Genomic DNA, 18,881 nt, shown 5'->3' on the forward strand with positions numbered 1-18,881 from the left:
TGATTTTGTTGCCCCCAAACTGGTAAGTAAACCGCATGTTCATGTCGTTCTGTGTATTCAAGTATTACACAAAATCTTGGAAATGTACCTTGTCGCTGGACCATATGATAAACACATCATCCACGAACCTGTAATAGGCATATATATATTTCAAGAATGGATTAGAACTCGAATACACAAAACAATCTTCGAACCGGGCCAGGTACAGATTGGCAAATGTACACGCCACTGGGGTCCCCATCGCGGTACCGACCCTTTGTTTATACCAGGAATCCCCAAACATAAAGGCATTGTTGGTGAGAATTAGTTCAATTATCTCAAAAGAATATATGAGAACCCTATAGTCCCAAAAATACCTCCTAATCAACTTGAAGGTGAACGACCTATGAGCATCGGTCCTTTAGGTTTCAGCATTGACGCTAACTTCAGTGATGAGGAAATTTCCTACCTTGAAGCCTTGACAGATTCTGTGTTAAGGGATCAAAAACAGGATACTAAGTGCTCCACGTTTACAGGGGGCATTCGTTCCACCTATTGTCCCCCCTTGTTCGCCGGCTCTAGAATTGACCTCTTTCAGCAAAGGGTTATGGAAGAGTTTAAGGCTCTGGTATATCCTTGTGCCGAAAATAATCTCACAGATGTAGAGAAAAAAGCCCTGAAGTGGCTTAAAAATAGAGAGGATCTAGTGGTGAAGCCGGCGGACAAGGGGGGTAATATAGTGATACTAAGCAGGTCTTATTATGATCTTGAAGCACTTAGACAATTGGATGATGGACAGGTGTATGAGAAATTGACTACAGATCCTACTTGGAAAATCCAAAATACCCTGCGTAGGTTTCTACACACATACGTAGAGAAAAATGTAGTGTCATGCAAACAGGCAGAGAAACTGCTCCCGACTTTCCCGAGACGCCCCACCTGGTATTTTTTGCCAAAAATACACAAGTCACTGACCCAGCCCCCCGGGAGACCGATCGTCTCCGGGACTGGGTCAGTGACCGAACCGGTGTCCAGGTATATAGATTGGCTTTTGAGACCTATTGTAAGGATGATACCCTCGCATTTGAGGGACACGTCGGACCTCCTCCGGTCACTGACTGACATTCAGTGGCGGGAGGAGTTTCGATTGGTGTCCCTCGATGTGGAGAGTACACATCTCATTTATACCCGGATCCCTCAGGAGAGGGGCATTGAGGCAGTGATGGAAGTCCTACAGAATACGGATAGAAGCGAGGACTTCAAGATGTTTATCACTGAAGGCCTGAAACTAATTCTCACCAACAATGCCTTTATGTTTGGGGATTCCTGGTATAAACAAAGGGTCGGTACCGCGATGGGGACCCCAGTGGCATGTACATTTGCCAATCTGTACCTGGCCCGGTTCGAAGATCGTTTTGTGTATTCGAGTTCCAATCCATTCTTGAAATATATATATGCCTATTGCAGGTTCGTGGATGATGTGTTTATCATATGGTCCAGCGACGAGGTACATTTCCAAGATTTTGTGGAATACTTGAATACACAGAACGACATGAACATGCGGTTTACTTACCAGTTTGGGGGCAACAAAATCGAGTTTCTGGATGTCAGTGGTGGAGGGGGAGCCGGTGACGGAAGATTTTCGCAAGCCGACCGCCGCCAACTCCCTCCTCCACTTCTCAAGCCATCACCCAAGTACAGTGAAAAAATCAGTGCCATACGGTCAATTTAGAAGACTTGCGCGTATAAATACTACCTCAATGAGTTATGAAAAACAGGCGCTGGATTTGCGCAAAAGGCTTAGACATAGAGGGTATCCCCCAGACTTGTTAAATCAAGCTATGAAAAAAGCGTCAGAAGCACACCAGACAGAATTGAGGGAGGGTAAATCCACAATCAAAGGGCCCCCCCCCCCTTCGCTTTTTCCTTTAAATTTAGCCCTATGGCTGATAAGATAAAACAGGTCATTAGAAAAAATTGGAATATCCTGTGTGAGGGATGACTCTCTAAAACAACTGAAAGATGTGAAACCAGTGATAGCGTTTAGAAGATGCCATACTATACGCGATCAAGTAGTAACTAGCCATTTTAGAAAAAAACGCTTCACATGGCTGTCTGAACAGAGACCAAAAGGGAATAGGAGTTGCAGAAGTTGCTCCTTCTGCAACTTCAACTCCCAACTACAAGTGATCTCTGTTGCAGGGATAGAACATAGGGTTTTTCCACTCATTACCTGCCGCAGCAAATTTGTTGTTTATATCATTTTATGTAGATGCGGACGCTTCTACATTGGAAAAACTATAGGCTGCTTATTTGAAAGATTCCGCGAACACCTAAATTCCTTAAAAACAGGGAAGGGTGTTCCGCGGTTAATAGATCATGTGAACAGGGCACATAATGGAAACCCCACTGTATTAACCTTTGCTGGTCTTGAAATAGTTAATCGCACTGAGAGAGGTGGTGATAGAGAAAGGGAGCTTCTGACAAGAGAAACTATATGGATCCTACGCACAGATGCAATGGGCCCTTTGGGACTAAATGAAAAAATAGATATGAGCGTATTTCTATAATGAACCACTCTTGTATATTGTATTTTCGTACTTGTATTTTGTTTTATTGGTTTATGTATTCCACATATGCACTTCACATTATTGAAAGGGTCCCGCCATCGACCGAAATCCCTGCCCTCCGTCCTGAAAGGTCAGGTGTTGATTATGTAGTAATTAAGCAATTACGGCGATGACGCGGCTTCCTGAGCACATTAGAAGGTGCCGTGACCCCTTCAATGGTGAAAAGCCAGAAGAAGCGCACACACGCGCGAAACGGCTGTTGCTTACTTTCTGCTGTATCTGCACCCTATGCACCCCACTCCTGCCATGGAATAAAGTTACCTGCCTACAATCGGTGAGTGCCGCTCGTTTTGGTAACTTGAGAGGTGCCCGAAGCTGAGCTGGAGGAGGATGGTGCGTCAAGGTTCCGAGCGGAAGCTGTAGAAGATTGGGTGTCCTGTGTTAGCCAGTCAACTATGTCCTCAGAACTTTTCTAGTTCAGGGTACGTGGCCTCTGAACACTGGGCATTATTCTTGGGCCAAAGGGAATCACAGCACCACGACCACGACGGCCCCTGCGGGGTGGCCTACCTCTGCCTGTCATTTTTTTTAGATTAGTTAAGTTGTACTATGCGTGCAAGCTACTGTGACACCAGATATGAGTTGCGCTGGTGACACTATGCACTTGCAGCTGGGCTTAAACACACAAACACTTGCAGGCAAATGTCTGCTATTTATTCACAGTCAAAATTGTTGTTTTTCTTTAAATGTAATCGAATGTGACACCAGATATGAGTTGCACTGAAGTGACACTATGCACTTGCAGCTGGGCTTAAACACACAAACACTTGCAGGCAACTGACTGCTATTTATTCACAGTCAAAATTGTTTTTCTTTAAATGTAATCGAATGTGACACCAGATATGAGTTGCGCTGGTGACACTATGCACTTGCAGGGCATGCAACACACGTGCGTGCCGGCAACTGACTGCTATTATATTACAGTCAAAAAAGTTTATTTATTTTTTTAAATGCAAGCTACTGTGACACCAGATATGAGTGGTGGCACTGGGCAAGTGGGCACAGTATACGCTGTGAGCCTGACAAACACGCTGGCAGGAAACTGCAATTAGATTACACAGGAAAAAAATATAAAAAAAAGCAGACTGATGTTCTAGCCCTAAAAAGGGCTTTTTGTGGTGCTGTCAGGACGCTGTCCTTACAGCAGAGATCAGATGAGTCCTTCAGGACTGTAGTGGAAACTGAATGCACTAGCCTAGCTATCGATTTCCCTATTAAATCAGCAGCAGCTACACTGTCCCTCCTCTCACTAAGAATGCAGCTTCCGAATGAATCTAAAATGGATGCTGTCCAGGAGGTGGGAGGGTCTGGGAGGGAGGGTATGATGCTGATTGGCTGGAATGTGTCTGCTGACTGTGAGGTACAGGGTCAAAGTTTACACAATGATGACAAATAGGGGGCGGACCGAACATTGCATATGTTCGCCCGCCGCGGCAAACGCGAACAAGCTATGTTCGCCGGGAACTATTCGCCGGCGAATAGTTCGTTACATGTGGAGAAAACACCACAGATGGAGGAAATCCCAAATCCCCATGGCCATTCAAAATGATGGCGCTGCGCAGGAAGGGGAATCAAGCACCATGAATAAATCCACCGTGGTAAATATCTCCTCTACACCCCTATCTGATGCACAGCTTGGTGTGCTCTCTAAGGGACTGTCTTTTTGCCCTTCTACCAAGGTCGATTGGTTCCATCTGGAGGTTGATCTGCAGCGCCTGTACAGGAGTATTGAACTCAAGGTTTGGTTTGCAGGTCATCCTCCACTGGATCCTTCGGCCGATGAGAGTATGTCTACCGAATTGAGATTGAAATCCTTTGGGCTTTTTAATAAAAGTGATTTTTCACGACATTGTAATGCACCTGCACTTGAGACATTTAAGAAGGCTGTCTCTGTTGATATAGCTGCTTTACGTGATGAAGTCATGAATATGTCTTTGAAATACCCCAATATGACCACTTCTGATATTGTTGAACTTGAGGTATTGTGCCATGACAGCAGCCTCACCATCAAGCCAGCCGACAAGGGTGGTGCGGTTGTTGTCATGGACACTCCCAAATATATTCAGGAGATTAGGAGGCAGCTGGGTGACCAGGGTGTATATAGGGTGTTGTCTGGTGATCCGAGGTTCGGTATTGCTCGCTGCATCAAGAGTGTCCTAGACGCAGCCTTAGGTCAGGACATTATTGATGGGGAACTGCATTCTTTTTTAACTATATTACAGCCACGTACACCAGTCATATACGTGTTGCTAAAGATTCACAAATATTTGGTTGACCCACCAGGTCGACCTATTGTCGCAGGCACTGGATCCATTTTTTCCAATATCTCGATTTTCTTGAATCGAGTGCTTCGTCAATATGCAATCAGTGCCAGGTCCTACATCAGAGATACTGGGGATTTCCTTGATAGGATTTCCGAGGTGAGGCTGCCGGATAGTTGTCTCCTGGCCTCCTTTGATGTTACGAGTTTATATACCTCCATTGATCACAACAGGGGGGTGGCGGCGGTCCGGAGACAGCTATCTGGTAGCAACCATTCTTCTCCCTGTCAGGACTTCATCATTCAGTTGTTGGACCTGGTACTGAGGAATAATTATTTTCTGTTTATGGAGAATTTTTATCTTCAGTTACGAGGGACCGCCATGGGGTCTAACGTGGCGCCCACTTACGCCAATGTCTTCATGGCGGCCCTCGAGGAGGACCTTATCTATGTATCCCACCACTTCAGTAATGTTCTGGGGTGGTGGCGATACATAGATGACGTCTTCCTGTTTTGGCGGGGTGACGTTATGGCTTTGGAGAGATTCCACCACTTTTTGAATGATATGGACCCGGACATCAGCTTCACCCTTGTACACTCGGCCACCCATGTTCAATTCTTGGACACCACGGTGACCATTGTGGGTAATCAACTTATCACAGATATTTTCACCAAGCCCACCGATTGCAACACACTGTTGCATTACAAAAGTTGTCACCCCAGGTCAATCATCAGTTCGGTACCCTATAGCCAATTGCTTAGGGTAAAAAGAGTAGTACAGGATGAGGATGTACTCCCTATTCGTCTTACACAGATGGTCCACAGGTTCAAAGAACGGGGTTACCCGACTCGGGTGATCAATAAGCATCTTACTAAGGTTAAAGGCCCACAACAGGCCACAGTGGACACTCTGGGTAACAAAGTGGCTAGGATACCTTTTATATCCACGTATTCGGAACAGAGTACTAGAATTGCGCATATCATTCGCAAGCATTGGTCCATACTAAAAAGTAACCTGCCCCAGATTGCAGCTCTAACGGTGCCCCCCCCTGTTGTCCTATAGACGGTCTGCCAATTTCCGTGATAAACTGGTTCGGGCAGACATTCCAGTTAAAACTCTGGTGCAATCTCATATTGGCTCACGGAGGCGAGGCTCTTACCCTTGCCTTGGGTGTGTAAATTGTCCATACATGATCAAGGGGGAGAAGTTTACCCATCCGGTTACAGGGAGCCAATATGAGATTGGTCATTTTTTGACATGTAACAGCTCGTATGTGGTTTATGTGCTCTCCTGTCCATGTGGTCTCCTATATGTTGGGGAGACCACATGTGACATGAAGACTCGTCTGAATAATCACAGATTCTCTATTAGGCAAAGAAGGAAAGATCTGCCAGTCCCCAAACACTTTGTGGAGGCTAACCATAAGGAGAGGGATCTTAAATTTGTAATACTGGATCATATCACCCTGTCTAGAAGGGGAGGTGATAGGATATTGGCCCTTAAACAGAGGGAATTAAGATGGATCCATCGCCTCAATACCCTGAGACCGTCTGGGCTCAATGTTGACTTCAAGTGGAATGTGATATAGGATGGGGCTCGTGCATTATGACTGCCTGATCCGCTTCTTGTCTTGCCCTGGTATATGAAAACAGGATAGGTGTCATACATTATACAATTGACTGTGATGACTGGATTTACAGCTAATTTTGTACTTATTGTTTTAACTAATTTTTCAGTTTTCTGTTTTCTTTCTCTAGAAATTTGTCATCTACACTCTAGTGGCGGTGCTTGTGGACGGGGGATACAGTTGTCTACGTCCTTTGATTGAGAGGCTGGTGATGGGGGAGAATGGGGCGTTGTAGTAATCAGTACATTGTATATCATGAGGGTTGACTGTACAAGGTTGTCTATGAGTGGTGGTTTCTTTAATTATCCCTATAGGGGTTTGGGGGACAGTTTTTGGGTTAGGGGTTGTGGGCATGGACGTGTCCTTGACCCTTCACCCTTTATGGATCAGTGGTCGTGCCATGAGAATGGCTGGACCGCTGCCCCCTGTCCCCCTACCTTATTTATATTTGTATGGCACATGAGTGAAGGGTGTTCCTTCTTGGTGCCGTTATACATATATGCCACGTTCACTCTGATATGCAAACCTGTATAATAGTCACCAAGTTGGAGTATATATGCTCCTTTTATGTTCTTTTGTAATTTTAGGATTGCTATGGCCTCTGTTTTCTCTCCTGTCTCCTGTCATCTTGCTGCGCTTGCCCATTCATTCCGTCATGGGCGTGTCACTGCCGGCGTTGTTTGGCTGGCGGTTGCTGGGGCAACGACGTCGATAAGGCCGGCGTCGTTGCCGTGGCGACGCTCGCCTTGTACCGCCTGCGTGACGCGGCCCCGTCACCTCCCGCGGGTGAGCCACGTGATGGTCTGGCAGGTCATGTGTTTGCTCACGTGACCTCTGACGTCGCTGGGCTGCGTCTGTGTGGGCTGACGGTGCTGGGATTCTGGGCATGCGCAGTTCGATTATGAGGACGCGGACGGCTGGCGCCTAGGTCCTTGCACTGCCGCGTGAGTTGTTTTTAAACTTTATTGATTATGATCACTTTTTATACTCGTACACAAGTGATATCACATTATGGTAATGTGACTGATTATCACTAATTGATGCACTGTTTTGTCTACAGTATGGTTATTGATTTTCCATATGTTGTATCGGCATATATGACTCACCATGAATATGATACTCACGATTTTGATATTTTTATTGTATTTCACGTATGTGTTTTTCTTTGTAATTGCATTATTACCACTTTGTTCTATGCTATGCATTATGGGTATATATACCCGGGTATGACACTGTATTGTATGCTTGAGAAAGACCGCATCGAGCGGTTAATACGTTGCAAGGGGAATAAAGATCCACCATTTCTTTCACTGTATTTGGAGTGCTGCCTCATCCTTTGATGCTATACTTACGATAGCCGTGTGAGCCTGCGGCTGTGAGGATATCTGCACCCACTTGCACTGGTCTTGTGCTGCTGTGGCCCTTTTTTTTTATTTTTTTATATATATATATATATATATATATATATATATATATAAAGCAAAAAACCACTGGCAGCACCACCCTGAGGAGTATGGAAAAATAGACGGGTGCAATGTCCAAGTACGGTAAAAGGTGCTTACCCACTTATAGAGAACAAAAATCGGACTGCACTCCAAGCATTTCTTCAAAGAAGTATGTTTTTATTCACCCATATGGTGGCAAAAGCGACGTTTCGGCTCAAGCATGAGCCTTTCTCAAGCATTGGTGAACAGTGAATAGCAGGTATACAGTGGGGGAAATAATTATTTGACCCCTCACTGATTTTGTAAGTTTGTCCAATGACAAAGAAATGAAAAGTCTCAGAACAGTATCATTTCAATGGTAGGTTTATTGTAACAGTGGCAGATAGCACATCAAAAGGAAAATCGAAAAAATAACTTTAAATAAAAGATAGCAACTGATTTGCATTTCATTGAGTGAAATAAGTATTTGAACCCCTACCAACCATTAAGAGTTCTGGCTCCCACAGAGTGGTTAGACACTTCTACTCAATTAGTCACCCTCATTAAGGACACCTGTCTTAACTAGTCACCTGTATAAAAGACACCTGTCCACAGAATCAATCAATCAAGCAGACTCCAAACTCTCCAACATGGGAAAGACCAAAGAGCTGTCCAAGGATGTCCGAGACAAAATTGTAGACCTGCACAAGGCTGGAATGGGCTACAAAACCATTAGCAAGAAGCTGGGAGAGAAGGTGACAACTGTTGGTGCGATTGTTCGAAAATGGAAGGAGCACAAAATGACCATCAATCGACCTCGCTCTGGGGCTCCACGCAAGATCTCACCTCGTGGGGTGTCAATGGTTCTGAGAAAGGTGAAAAAGCATCCTAGAACTACACGGGAGGAGTTAGTTAATGACCTCAAATTAGCAGGGACCACAGTCACCAAGAAAACCATTGGAAACACATTACACCGCAATGGATTAAAATCCTGCAGGGCTTGCAAGGTCCCCCTGCTCAGGAAGGCACATGTGCAGGCCCGTCTGAAGTTTGCCAATGAACACCTGAATGATTCAGAGAGTGACTGGGAGAAGGTGCTGTGGTCTGATGAGACCAAAATAGAGCTCTTTGGCATTAACTCAACTCGCTGTGTTTGGAGGAAGAAAAATGCTGCCTATGACCCCCAAAACACCGTCCCCACCGTCAAGCATGGGGGTGGAAACATTTTGCTTTCGGGGTGTTTTTCTGCTAAGGGCACAGGACAACTTATTCGCATAAACGGGAAAATGGACGGAGCCATGTATCGTGAAATCCTGAGCGACAACCTCCTTCCCTCTGCCAGGAAACTGAAAATGGGTCGTGGATGGGTGTTCCAGCACGACAATGACCCAAAACATACAGCAAAGGCAACAAAGGAGTGGCTCAAGAAGAAGCACATTAAGGTCATGGAGTGGCCTAGTCAGTCTCCGGACCTTAATCCAATCGAAAACCTATGGAGGGAGCTCAAGCTCAGAGTTGCACAGAGACAGCCTCGAAACCTTAGGGATTTAGAGATGATCTGCAAAGAGGAGTGGACCAACATTCCTCCTAAAATGTGCGCAAACTTGGTCATCAATTACAAGAAACGTTTGACCTCTGTGCTTGCAAACAAGGGTTTTTCCACCAAGTATTAAGTCTTTTTTTGTTAGAGGGTTCAAATACTTATTTCACTCAATGAAATGCAAATCAGTTGCTATCTTTTATTTAAAGTTATTTTTTCGATTTTCCTTTTGATGTGCTATCTGCCACTGTTACAATAAACCTACCATTGAAATGATACTGTTCTGAGACTTTTCATTTCTTTGTCATTGGACAAACTTACAAAATCAGTGAGGGGTCAAATAATTATTTCCCCCACTGTATAAAGGCGTGTCAATACATACAATCAAACAACATAATTGGTACTTAAAAATAATTCCTGTATACAATATATAGATATGTGCAAAAACCGCTTAATGGTCATAATTATTAAAGTGGCTAGTGCATTACATACAGTAAATCTCCATGATACAACAGATTACATATAAAAACACCATAAGACATATAATTGGTTACATCTGTAACTCATCAATACATCATTCATGCATCAACTGTAATAGTGCACATGTGCAGATAAGGAAGACTAATGAATTACTACCTGGGGGAATGATGGCGCCCACATGTACCCTAGCGCTGATCCGCGCGTCCTCAGGAGACAAACGCGCATGTCCCAGTCGTATCACGTCATCAGTGGAAGACAGGCTGATGCATAACAGTGCCGCCTACTGATGACATCAGCGGCGCACCCGATAGCATGCCTCCGCCTTCTCCCATCGATGACACCACATAGCGGCGCATGCGCAATAGCTACAGCAAGCTGTTTGCCGCCATATTGGAAAAGGGAATCCAAGCAAAGGGATGATCCTAAGCTCTGTCGCTTGCTGCCTTGTTAGTTCCACACATTCAGTTGTTGTGGTTGAATACCACCATGATGCATTTTGGAAAAGATGGTTACTCTTCCACCCTCTTCCATATGGGTGAATAAAAACATACTTCTTTGAAGAAATGCTTGGAGTGCAGTCCGATTTTTGTTCTCTCTCTATATATATATATATATATATATATATATATATATATATATATATATAATCAATGAAAAAGACCGGCACTCGCTGTTGATAATTATCAACAGCGAGTGCCGGTCTTTTTCATTGATTATACATTGGGACGCCATCCCATAGACTCGTGCACCGTGACCATATACAGCAGTGCCGACCTGTGATTATTATATATATATATATATATACACAGTCAGGTCCATAAATATTGGGACATCTACGCAATTCTAAAACTTTTGGCTCTATACACCACCACAATGGATTTGAAATAAGACTAACAAGATGTCCTTTAACTGCAGACTGTCAGCTTTAATTTGAGGGTATTTACATCCAAATCAGGTGAACGGTGTAGGAATTTCAACAGTTTGCATATGTGCCTCCCACTTGTTAGCCCCTTAAGGACACAGCCATATTTCACCCTAGGACCAGGCCATTTTTTGCAAATCTGACCAGTGTCACTTTAAGTGGTGATAACTTTAAAACGCTTTGACTTATCCAGGCCATTCTGAGATTGTTTTTTCGTCACATATTGTACTTCATGACACTGGTAAAATGAAGTTAAAAAAAAATCATTTTTATTTATAAAAAAATACCAAATTTAGCAAAAATTTGTAAAAAATTTCAAATTTCCAAGTTTCAATTTCCCTACTTCTATAATACATAGTAATACCTCCTAAAATAGTTATTGCTTTACATTTCCCATATGTCTACTTCATGTTTGGATCATATTGGGAATGATATTTTATTTTTTGGGGATGTTACAAGGCTTAGAAGTTTAGAAGCAAATCTTGAAATTTTTCTGAAATTTTTAAAAACCCAATTTTTAGGGACCAGTTCAGGTCTGAAGTCACTTTGTGAGGCTTACATAATAGAAACCACCCAAAAATGACCCCATTCTATAAACTACACCCCTCAAGGTATTCAAAACTGATTTTACAAACTTTGTTAACCCTTTAGGTGTTCCACAAGAATTAATGGAATATAGAGATTTAATTTCAAAATTTCACTTTTTTGGCAGATTTTCCATTTTAATATTTTTTTTTCAGTTACAAAGCAACAGTTAACAGCCAAACCAGACTCAATATTTATGGCCCTGATTCTGTAGTTTACAGAAACACCCCATATGTGGTGGTAAACCGCTGTACGGGCACACGGCAGGGCGCAGAAGGAAAGCAATGCCATACGGTTTCTGGAAGGCAGGTTTTGCTGGACAGTTTTTTTTGACACCATGTCCCATTTGAAGCCCCCCTGATGCACCCCTAGAGTAGAAACTCCATAAATGTGACCCCATCTAAGAAACTACACCCCTCAAGGTATTCTAAACTGATTTTACAAACGTCATTAACCCTTTAGGTGTTCCACAAGAGTTATTGGCAAATTTAGATGAAATTTCAGAATTTTAATTTTTTGGCACATTTTCCTTTTTAATCCATTTTTTCCAGTAACAAAGCAAGGGTTAACAGCCAAACAAATCTCAATATTTATTGCCCAGACAGATTCTGTAGTATACAGAAACACCTCATATGTGGTCGTAAACTGCTGTACGGGCACACGGCAGGGCGCAGAAGGAAAGGAATGCCATACGGTTTTTGGAAGGCAGATTTTGCTGGACTGTTTTTTTTTATTTTAAACCATGTCCCATTTGAAGCCCCCCTGATGCACCCCTAGAGTAGAAACTCCAAAAAACTGACCCCATTTTAGAAACTACGGGATAGGGTGGAAGTTTTTTTGGTACTAGTTTAGGGTACAATGATTTTTGGTTGCTCTATATTACACTTTTGTGAGGCAAGATAACAAGAAATAGCTGTTTTGGCACCGTTTTTATTTTTTGTTATTTACAACATTCATCTGACAGGTTAGATCATGTGGTATTTTTATAGACCAGGTTGTCACGGACGCGGCGATACCTAATGTTTACTTTTTTTTTTATTTATGTAAGTTTTACACAATGATTTCATGTTTTAGTGTTTCCATAGTCTGAGAGCCATAATTTTGTTCAGATTTTGGACGATAACCTTGGGTTGGGTACTATTTTTGCGGGATGAGATAACTGTTTTATTGACACTATTTTGGGGTGCGTGTGACTTTTTGATCGCTTGCTATTACATTTTTTGTGATTTAAGGTGACAAAAAATGGTTTATTTAGCACAGTTTTTATTTTTAATTTTTTACGGTGTTCATCTGAGGGGTTAGGTCATGTGATATATTTATAGAGCCGGTCGATACGGACGCGGCGATACCCAATATGTATACTTTTTTTTATTTATGTAAGTTTTACACAATAACAGCTTTTTTAAAACCAAAAAAATGATGTTTTAGTGTCTCCATATTCTGAGCGATAGTATTTTTAAATTTTGGGCGATTGTCTCAGGTAGGGGCTCATTTTTTGCTTGGATTGGTACTAGATTGGTACTATTTTGGTGGGCAAACGCCTTTTTGATCGCTTGCTGTTATACTTTTTGTTATGTAAGGTGACAAAAAAATGGTTTCTTTAGCATCTGAGGGGTTAGGTCATGTGATATGTTTATAGAGCCGGTCGATACGAACGCGGCGATACCTAATATGTATACTTTTTTTCCTGCCCCTATTTTTTACCAATTTTTTTTTACTTTATTTGGGGAAATTGAAGTTTTTGTTTATTTTTACTTGAAACTTTTAATTTTTTGGGGGGAAAACTTTATTTTTTCAACTTTTTTTTTACTTAATTTTTTGTCCCACTTTGGGACTTGAGCTTTTGGGGGTCTAATCCTTTACAATGCATTCCAATACTTCTGTATTACTCATACAGCTTTCGGGGCCTGCGAGATCCAGGCGGCTGGATCTCACAGGCTCTTCACCGGAAGGCAGCGCAGATGCCTCAGGAAGGCATCGCTCTGCCTTCCATGCCATCGGGTCCCCCCCACAGCCGCATGGGGACCCGATGGCCACGCCCGCCGCCGCAATAGATAAAAGCCGCAAACCTCCGGTTGACCTGCGGTTTGCGGCGATCGCCGACATGGGGGGGGGACACGGGACCCCCCCCCGGGCATTTAGCCGAAGTGCCTGCTCAATGATTTGAGCAATCACCGGCTTCCGATCACCGCCCGCTGCGCGGCGGTGTTCGGAAATACACAAGGCGTACAGGTACGCCCTGTGTCCTTAAGTACCAGGACATAAGATATGTCCTGAAGAGGTTAAGGGACCAAAATGGGACAGAATAATAATCCTAAATCAAACTTTCACTTTTTAATACTTTGTTGCAAATCCTTTGCAGTAAATTACAGCCTGAAGTCTGGAACGCATTGACATCACCAGACGCTGGGTTTCATCCCTGTTGATGCTCTGCCAGGCCTCTACTGCAACTGTCTTCAGTTCCTGCTTGTTCTTGGGGCATTTTCAATTCAGTTTTGTCTTCAGCAAGTGAAATGCATGCTCAGTCGGATCAGTCAGTCAAGTGATTGACTTGGCCATTGCATAACATTCCACTTCTTTCCCTTAAAAAAAACTCTTTGGTTGCTTTTACAGTATGCTTTGGGTCATTGTCCATCTGCACTGTGAAGCGCCGTCCAATGAGTTCTGAAGCATTTGGCTGAATATGAGCAGATAATATTGCCCGAAACACTTCAGAATTCATCCTGCTGCTGTTGTCAGCAGTCACATCATCAATAAATACAAGAGAACCAGTTCCATTGGCAGCCATACATGCCCACGCCATGACACTACCATCACCATGCTTCACTGATGAGGTGGTATGCTTAGGATCATGAGCAGTTCCTTTCCTTCTCCATACTCTTCTCTTCCCATCACTCTGGTACAAGTTGATCTTGGTCTCATCTGTCCATAGGATGTTGTTCCAGAACTGTGAAGGCTTTTTTTAGATGTCATTTGCCAAACTCTAATCCGGCCTTCCTGTTTTTGAGGTTCACCAATGGTTTACATCTTGTAGTGAACCCTCTGTATTCACTCTGGTGAAGTTGACTTTGACACACATACACCTACCTCCTGGAGAGTGTTCTTCATCTGGCCAACTGTTGTGAAGGGTGTTTTCTTCACCAGGGAAATAATCATTCGGTTATCCACCACAGTTGTTTTCCGTGGTCTTCCAGGTCTTTTGGTGTTGCTGAGCTCACCGGTGCGTTCCTTCTTTTGTAAGAATGTTCCAAACAGTTGTTTTGGCCACGCCTAATGTTTTTGCTATCTTTCTGATGGGTTTGTTTTGTTTTTTTCAGCCTAATGATGGCTTGCTTCACTGATAGTGACAGCTCTTTGGATCTCATCTTGAGAGTTGACAGCAACAGATTCCAAATGCAAATAGCACACTTGAAATGAACTCTGGACCTTTTATCTGCTCATTGTAATTGGGATAATGAGGGAATAGCACACACCTGGCAATGGAACAGCTGAGAAGCCAATTGTCCTATTACTATTGATTCCTTAACAAGTGGGGGGCACATATGCAAACTGTTTTAATTCCTACACCATTCACTTGATTTGGATGTAAATACCCTCAAATTAAAGCTGACAGTTTGCAGTTAAAGCACATCTTGTTAGTTTAATCTCCAATCCATTGCGGTGCTGTATAGAACCAAAAAATTTTGAATTGTGTCGATGTCCCAATATTTATGGACCTGACTGTATCAATCTGCTCTAGAACATGCTGCCTGTAGATTGCACTGCATTTTCATGGTGACAGATTCCCTTTAATAATGAACATGTTTTGCCCTGTGTTAAAAATAAATAATCTTTACTAGAATTTATATCATTAGTTTGCTTACATCATTTCTTATCACAGTATTTTTGTAAGTTGTACTCTGTCATTTCTTTTATTCACATTGTTTTAAGGTTCCCCTCTTTGATCAGTGGGATGACATTTCAGAGGGTATCAAGGTGGAAAGCTTAAATACAGATGCTGTGCTTCCCAGTCGTGTTTATTGGATTTCATCTATTGTAAGAATAGCAGGTATTGTATCCAATATTCGTGTGTGTATGTGTGTGTGTGTGTATATGTGTATATATATATATATATATATAAGAAAAAAAGAAAAGAAGCATCACACAAAAAACTATATGTGGGTGCAAAAATCCTCCTAAGGGACCTGAGACCAAGGCCCCAAGTGTAGATAAAAGGCAAAAAAGAAGGCAGCACTCCAGGTAATGAAAAAGGATGACGGTTTATTCACCCAACCAGCAGCAATGTTTCAGCTCTCTCTATGGAGCCTTTGTCTAGCTGAGTAACATGTGCAAATTAACATACATAAATAGTGGCAGTGATTAACACAGTTGTAAATTAATTCATAATACAATAAAGTGCAAGTACATAAAAGATACAATCACATTAGTGGTATAATTCATATATCGTCATAGTGTAGGTCTACTAAAACATAAATATAATATAATTCATACAGTGTAAAAATCGTCAAAGTTTTCATAATTAGTAATCAGTGAAAGGGTGAACAGGTGTAATAGCAACATACTTAAATAGAAAATCAAATTAAAAACCTTTGAACGGATCAATACTGGTTGAAGAGGCATGGTGGAGACTGCTGGCGTCCGGAAAGAGCAACGGCACATGCGCCGCTCTATCTATTATCGCGACATTCATACTACTTCTGAGCAGCCTAAAGACCATAACAAAGATGGCCACTATGGAGACATTACATCAGGGTGCATGCACAAGCCACCACTGCCGCCCATGCAGAATTAACGACACATAAGGTGTCAGAAAAACACCGCAGTACATATCAGAAGGGGCTGGTCCATGTATCGGGGGCCAGCAGTTCAATGCCGGTCACCAAAAGGACATCTGTATGAGTAGGGGGGTGCGGCTGTCACACCGCCACCACCCCGCTCCCCAGAGTGTTCAGCACAACCGCTCTGTGTCACATATCGCCACACCATGAATGGGATCCACATTAGTGAAGCAACCACACACGGTAGTGGAAAGTGCACAGATCCAATGTGTCGGTGATCGTAGTATCAAAAATAATATACATGGCAACCAACCCGTCTGACAGATGCCACCCGAGTCCCAGAAAGGGGGGGCTGGAGTCGCATCAAATTCAGACAGGGGCAGCCACTAACCTGCTCAGCAAAATGTAATAATATAATTATATATAGAGAGGATCGCCGACACAGTTCCTCCAGTCTTCACCATATGTGTCCATTCATAATATGTATTCATAATGTTGTCCTATACAGGAGAAGAAGAAAAAGAAAACAGTTAATATATAGCACATATTGTTCTTCATATACATAATCCGAAGAGAAAAGGGCATGCATGACCAGCAATTAGACAACCCTAAATTCCACATTTAAGCCCTGTGGCATCAGAGTACCAAGGGTATAAATCCAATAGAGCTCACGTCTCTTTAATGATTTTGTTCGATCACCACCTCGTCTTGGGGGAGATATTTGCTCCAGAATTCTAAACCTTAAGTCATTTTGTGTATGTTTTGCCTCTGTGAAGTGTTTAGACACAGGAAGATCCATTTTTTGTTTCCTAATAGAATATCGATGTTGATTGAGACGGGTTTTAACGTCCCATGTGGTCTCACCGATGTACAGAAGATTACAGGGGCAAACCAGCATATAGACAACATACGAAGAATCGCACGTTAAATATTGTCTGATTTTAACCCTCTGTCCTGACACCGGATGGACAAATGAATCCCCTCTCAACATCAACTTGCAATTAAACCAATTATAACGGGTAACAACCCTTCCTGGTCGACCCAAAGTATGTCTCGCACGTTTCCCTGGATGTACCTATGTCAGACTTCACCAATCTATCACCAAGATTGCGGCTGCGTCGATATGAACAGAGGGGTGGGGATTTAAATTCCTCAACCTTCTCAAAGTTACTGGTTAAAATTCGCCAATGTTTTTTAATTATGGCTGCAATACTCGCACTATTCGTGCTGAATTCTGAGACGAATGAGATCCGAGACTGGGACTGTTTAGGGTCACCTAGTCCCCACTTGATAATCTCTTTGGTAAGAGGTTTAACCCTATTGATATGTTCTCGGATCAATTTCTTTGGATATCCGCGTGTCTGGAATTTAGAACCCATCTCTTGCAATCTATCATCTATTTCTGCTGGGTCTTGTACAATTTTCTTTACTCTAAGGAGCTGACTAAAAGGAAGTGACCTTATCATAGGTTTTGGGTGATGACTCTCGAAACGCAATAAAGTGTTTTTATCTGTAGGTTTTACGTATAAATCCGTTACTAACTTATCGTTCTGAATGCTAACCTGAGTGTCCAAAAATTGTATGGTTTCATCGGAGTGTGTCAGTGTAAACTTAACACTAGGATCAATAGTATTGAGGAAGCAGTGGAAGGCGATGAGGTCCTCAGTGGCGCCGACCCAAATCAGGAAAATGTCGTCGATGTATCGCTACCACCCCAGCACATGGCTGAAGTGGTGGCACACATAGACGACAGACTCCTCAAGATGGGACATGTACAGATTTGCGTAGGTCGGCGCCACATTGGACCCCATCGCGGTCCCACGTAATTGTAGGAAAAAGTCATTCTGAAAAAGGAAATAATTCAGAGTCAGGATGAACCTTAACAAAGAACTCAAAAATTGTTGACACTCAATGCTGTATTGTGTCTTGTGCAGGACTTGTTCAATGACTCGTATGCCTAGTTCGTGTTCTATAGACGTGTATAGGCTTACCACATCAAATCAAGCCAACAGCGCCCCTTTAGGTATGGAGAGCATCAATTTTAGTCAGAAAGTCATTGGTGTCTGTATTGTGGGATCTTGCCGATAAGGCAAAAGGACGTAAAACTTTATCAAGAAAAATGGCTGCTTTGCAAAACAATGAGTCCATCCCCGAGACAATAGGACGTCCCGGGGGTGGAGTCAAAGACTTGTGTATTTTAGGTAAAGTATATAAAATCGGTGTGACCGGCTTATCACAATATAGAAATGAAAAAGTATTCTCATCAATTATACCCTTTCCTTTAGCTTCAATCAGTATTTCTTTAAGCTCTCTCAGTAACACAAACTTCGGATCATTATAGATTCTTTCATACACCTTGGTGTCTGCAAGTTGCTGTCTGATTTCTGTCACATAGGATCTGGTGTCCATGACCACAACCCCACCACCTTTGTCAGCTGACTTGATGGTGAGGCTGCGGTCCGAAGCCAGATCTCTAAGTGCCACAATTGCAGCTGAGGTCATGTTTGCAAACTTTAATGGTTGCTGAGAAGTTTCCTGTTTGAGACCTTCGATGTCGCGTTTGACTGCGAGACCAAAGGCCTCAATAGCAGAATGATCTATTACTGGATTGAAATCACTTTTAAGGAATAAACCCATATCCTTCAAATTCAACTC

At 42.7% G+C, this 18,881-nt stretch overlaps 1 protein-coding gene across 1 annotated transcript in view; it reads left to right on the forward strand.

The window, feature by feature from the left end:
- The window catches only part of L3MBTL2 (L3MBTL histone methyl-lysine binding protein 2), an 837,765-nt gene that overhangs the window by 245,794 nt on the left and 573,090 nt on the right, over positions 1 to 18,881 (forward strand). The window contains exon 6 of the mRNA XM_040406869.1: positions 15,379 to 15,496. Within this exon, the coding sequence (XP_040262803.1) occupies positions 15,379 to 15,496 (118 nt within the window). The remainder of the gene's footprint in view (positions 1 to 15,378; positions 15,497 to 18,881) is intronic.

This window comes from Bufo bufo, chromosome 9, assembly GCF_905171765.1.
Source record: "Bufo bufo chromosome 9, aBufBuf1.1, whole genome shotgun sequence".
Classification (NCBI taxonomy): Eukaryota; Metazoa; Chordata; class Amphibia; order Anura; family Bufonidae; genus Bufo; species Bufo bufo.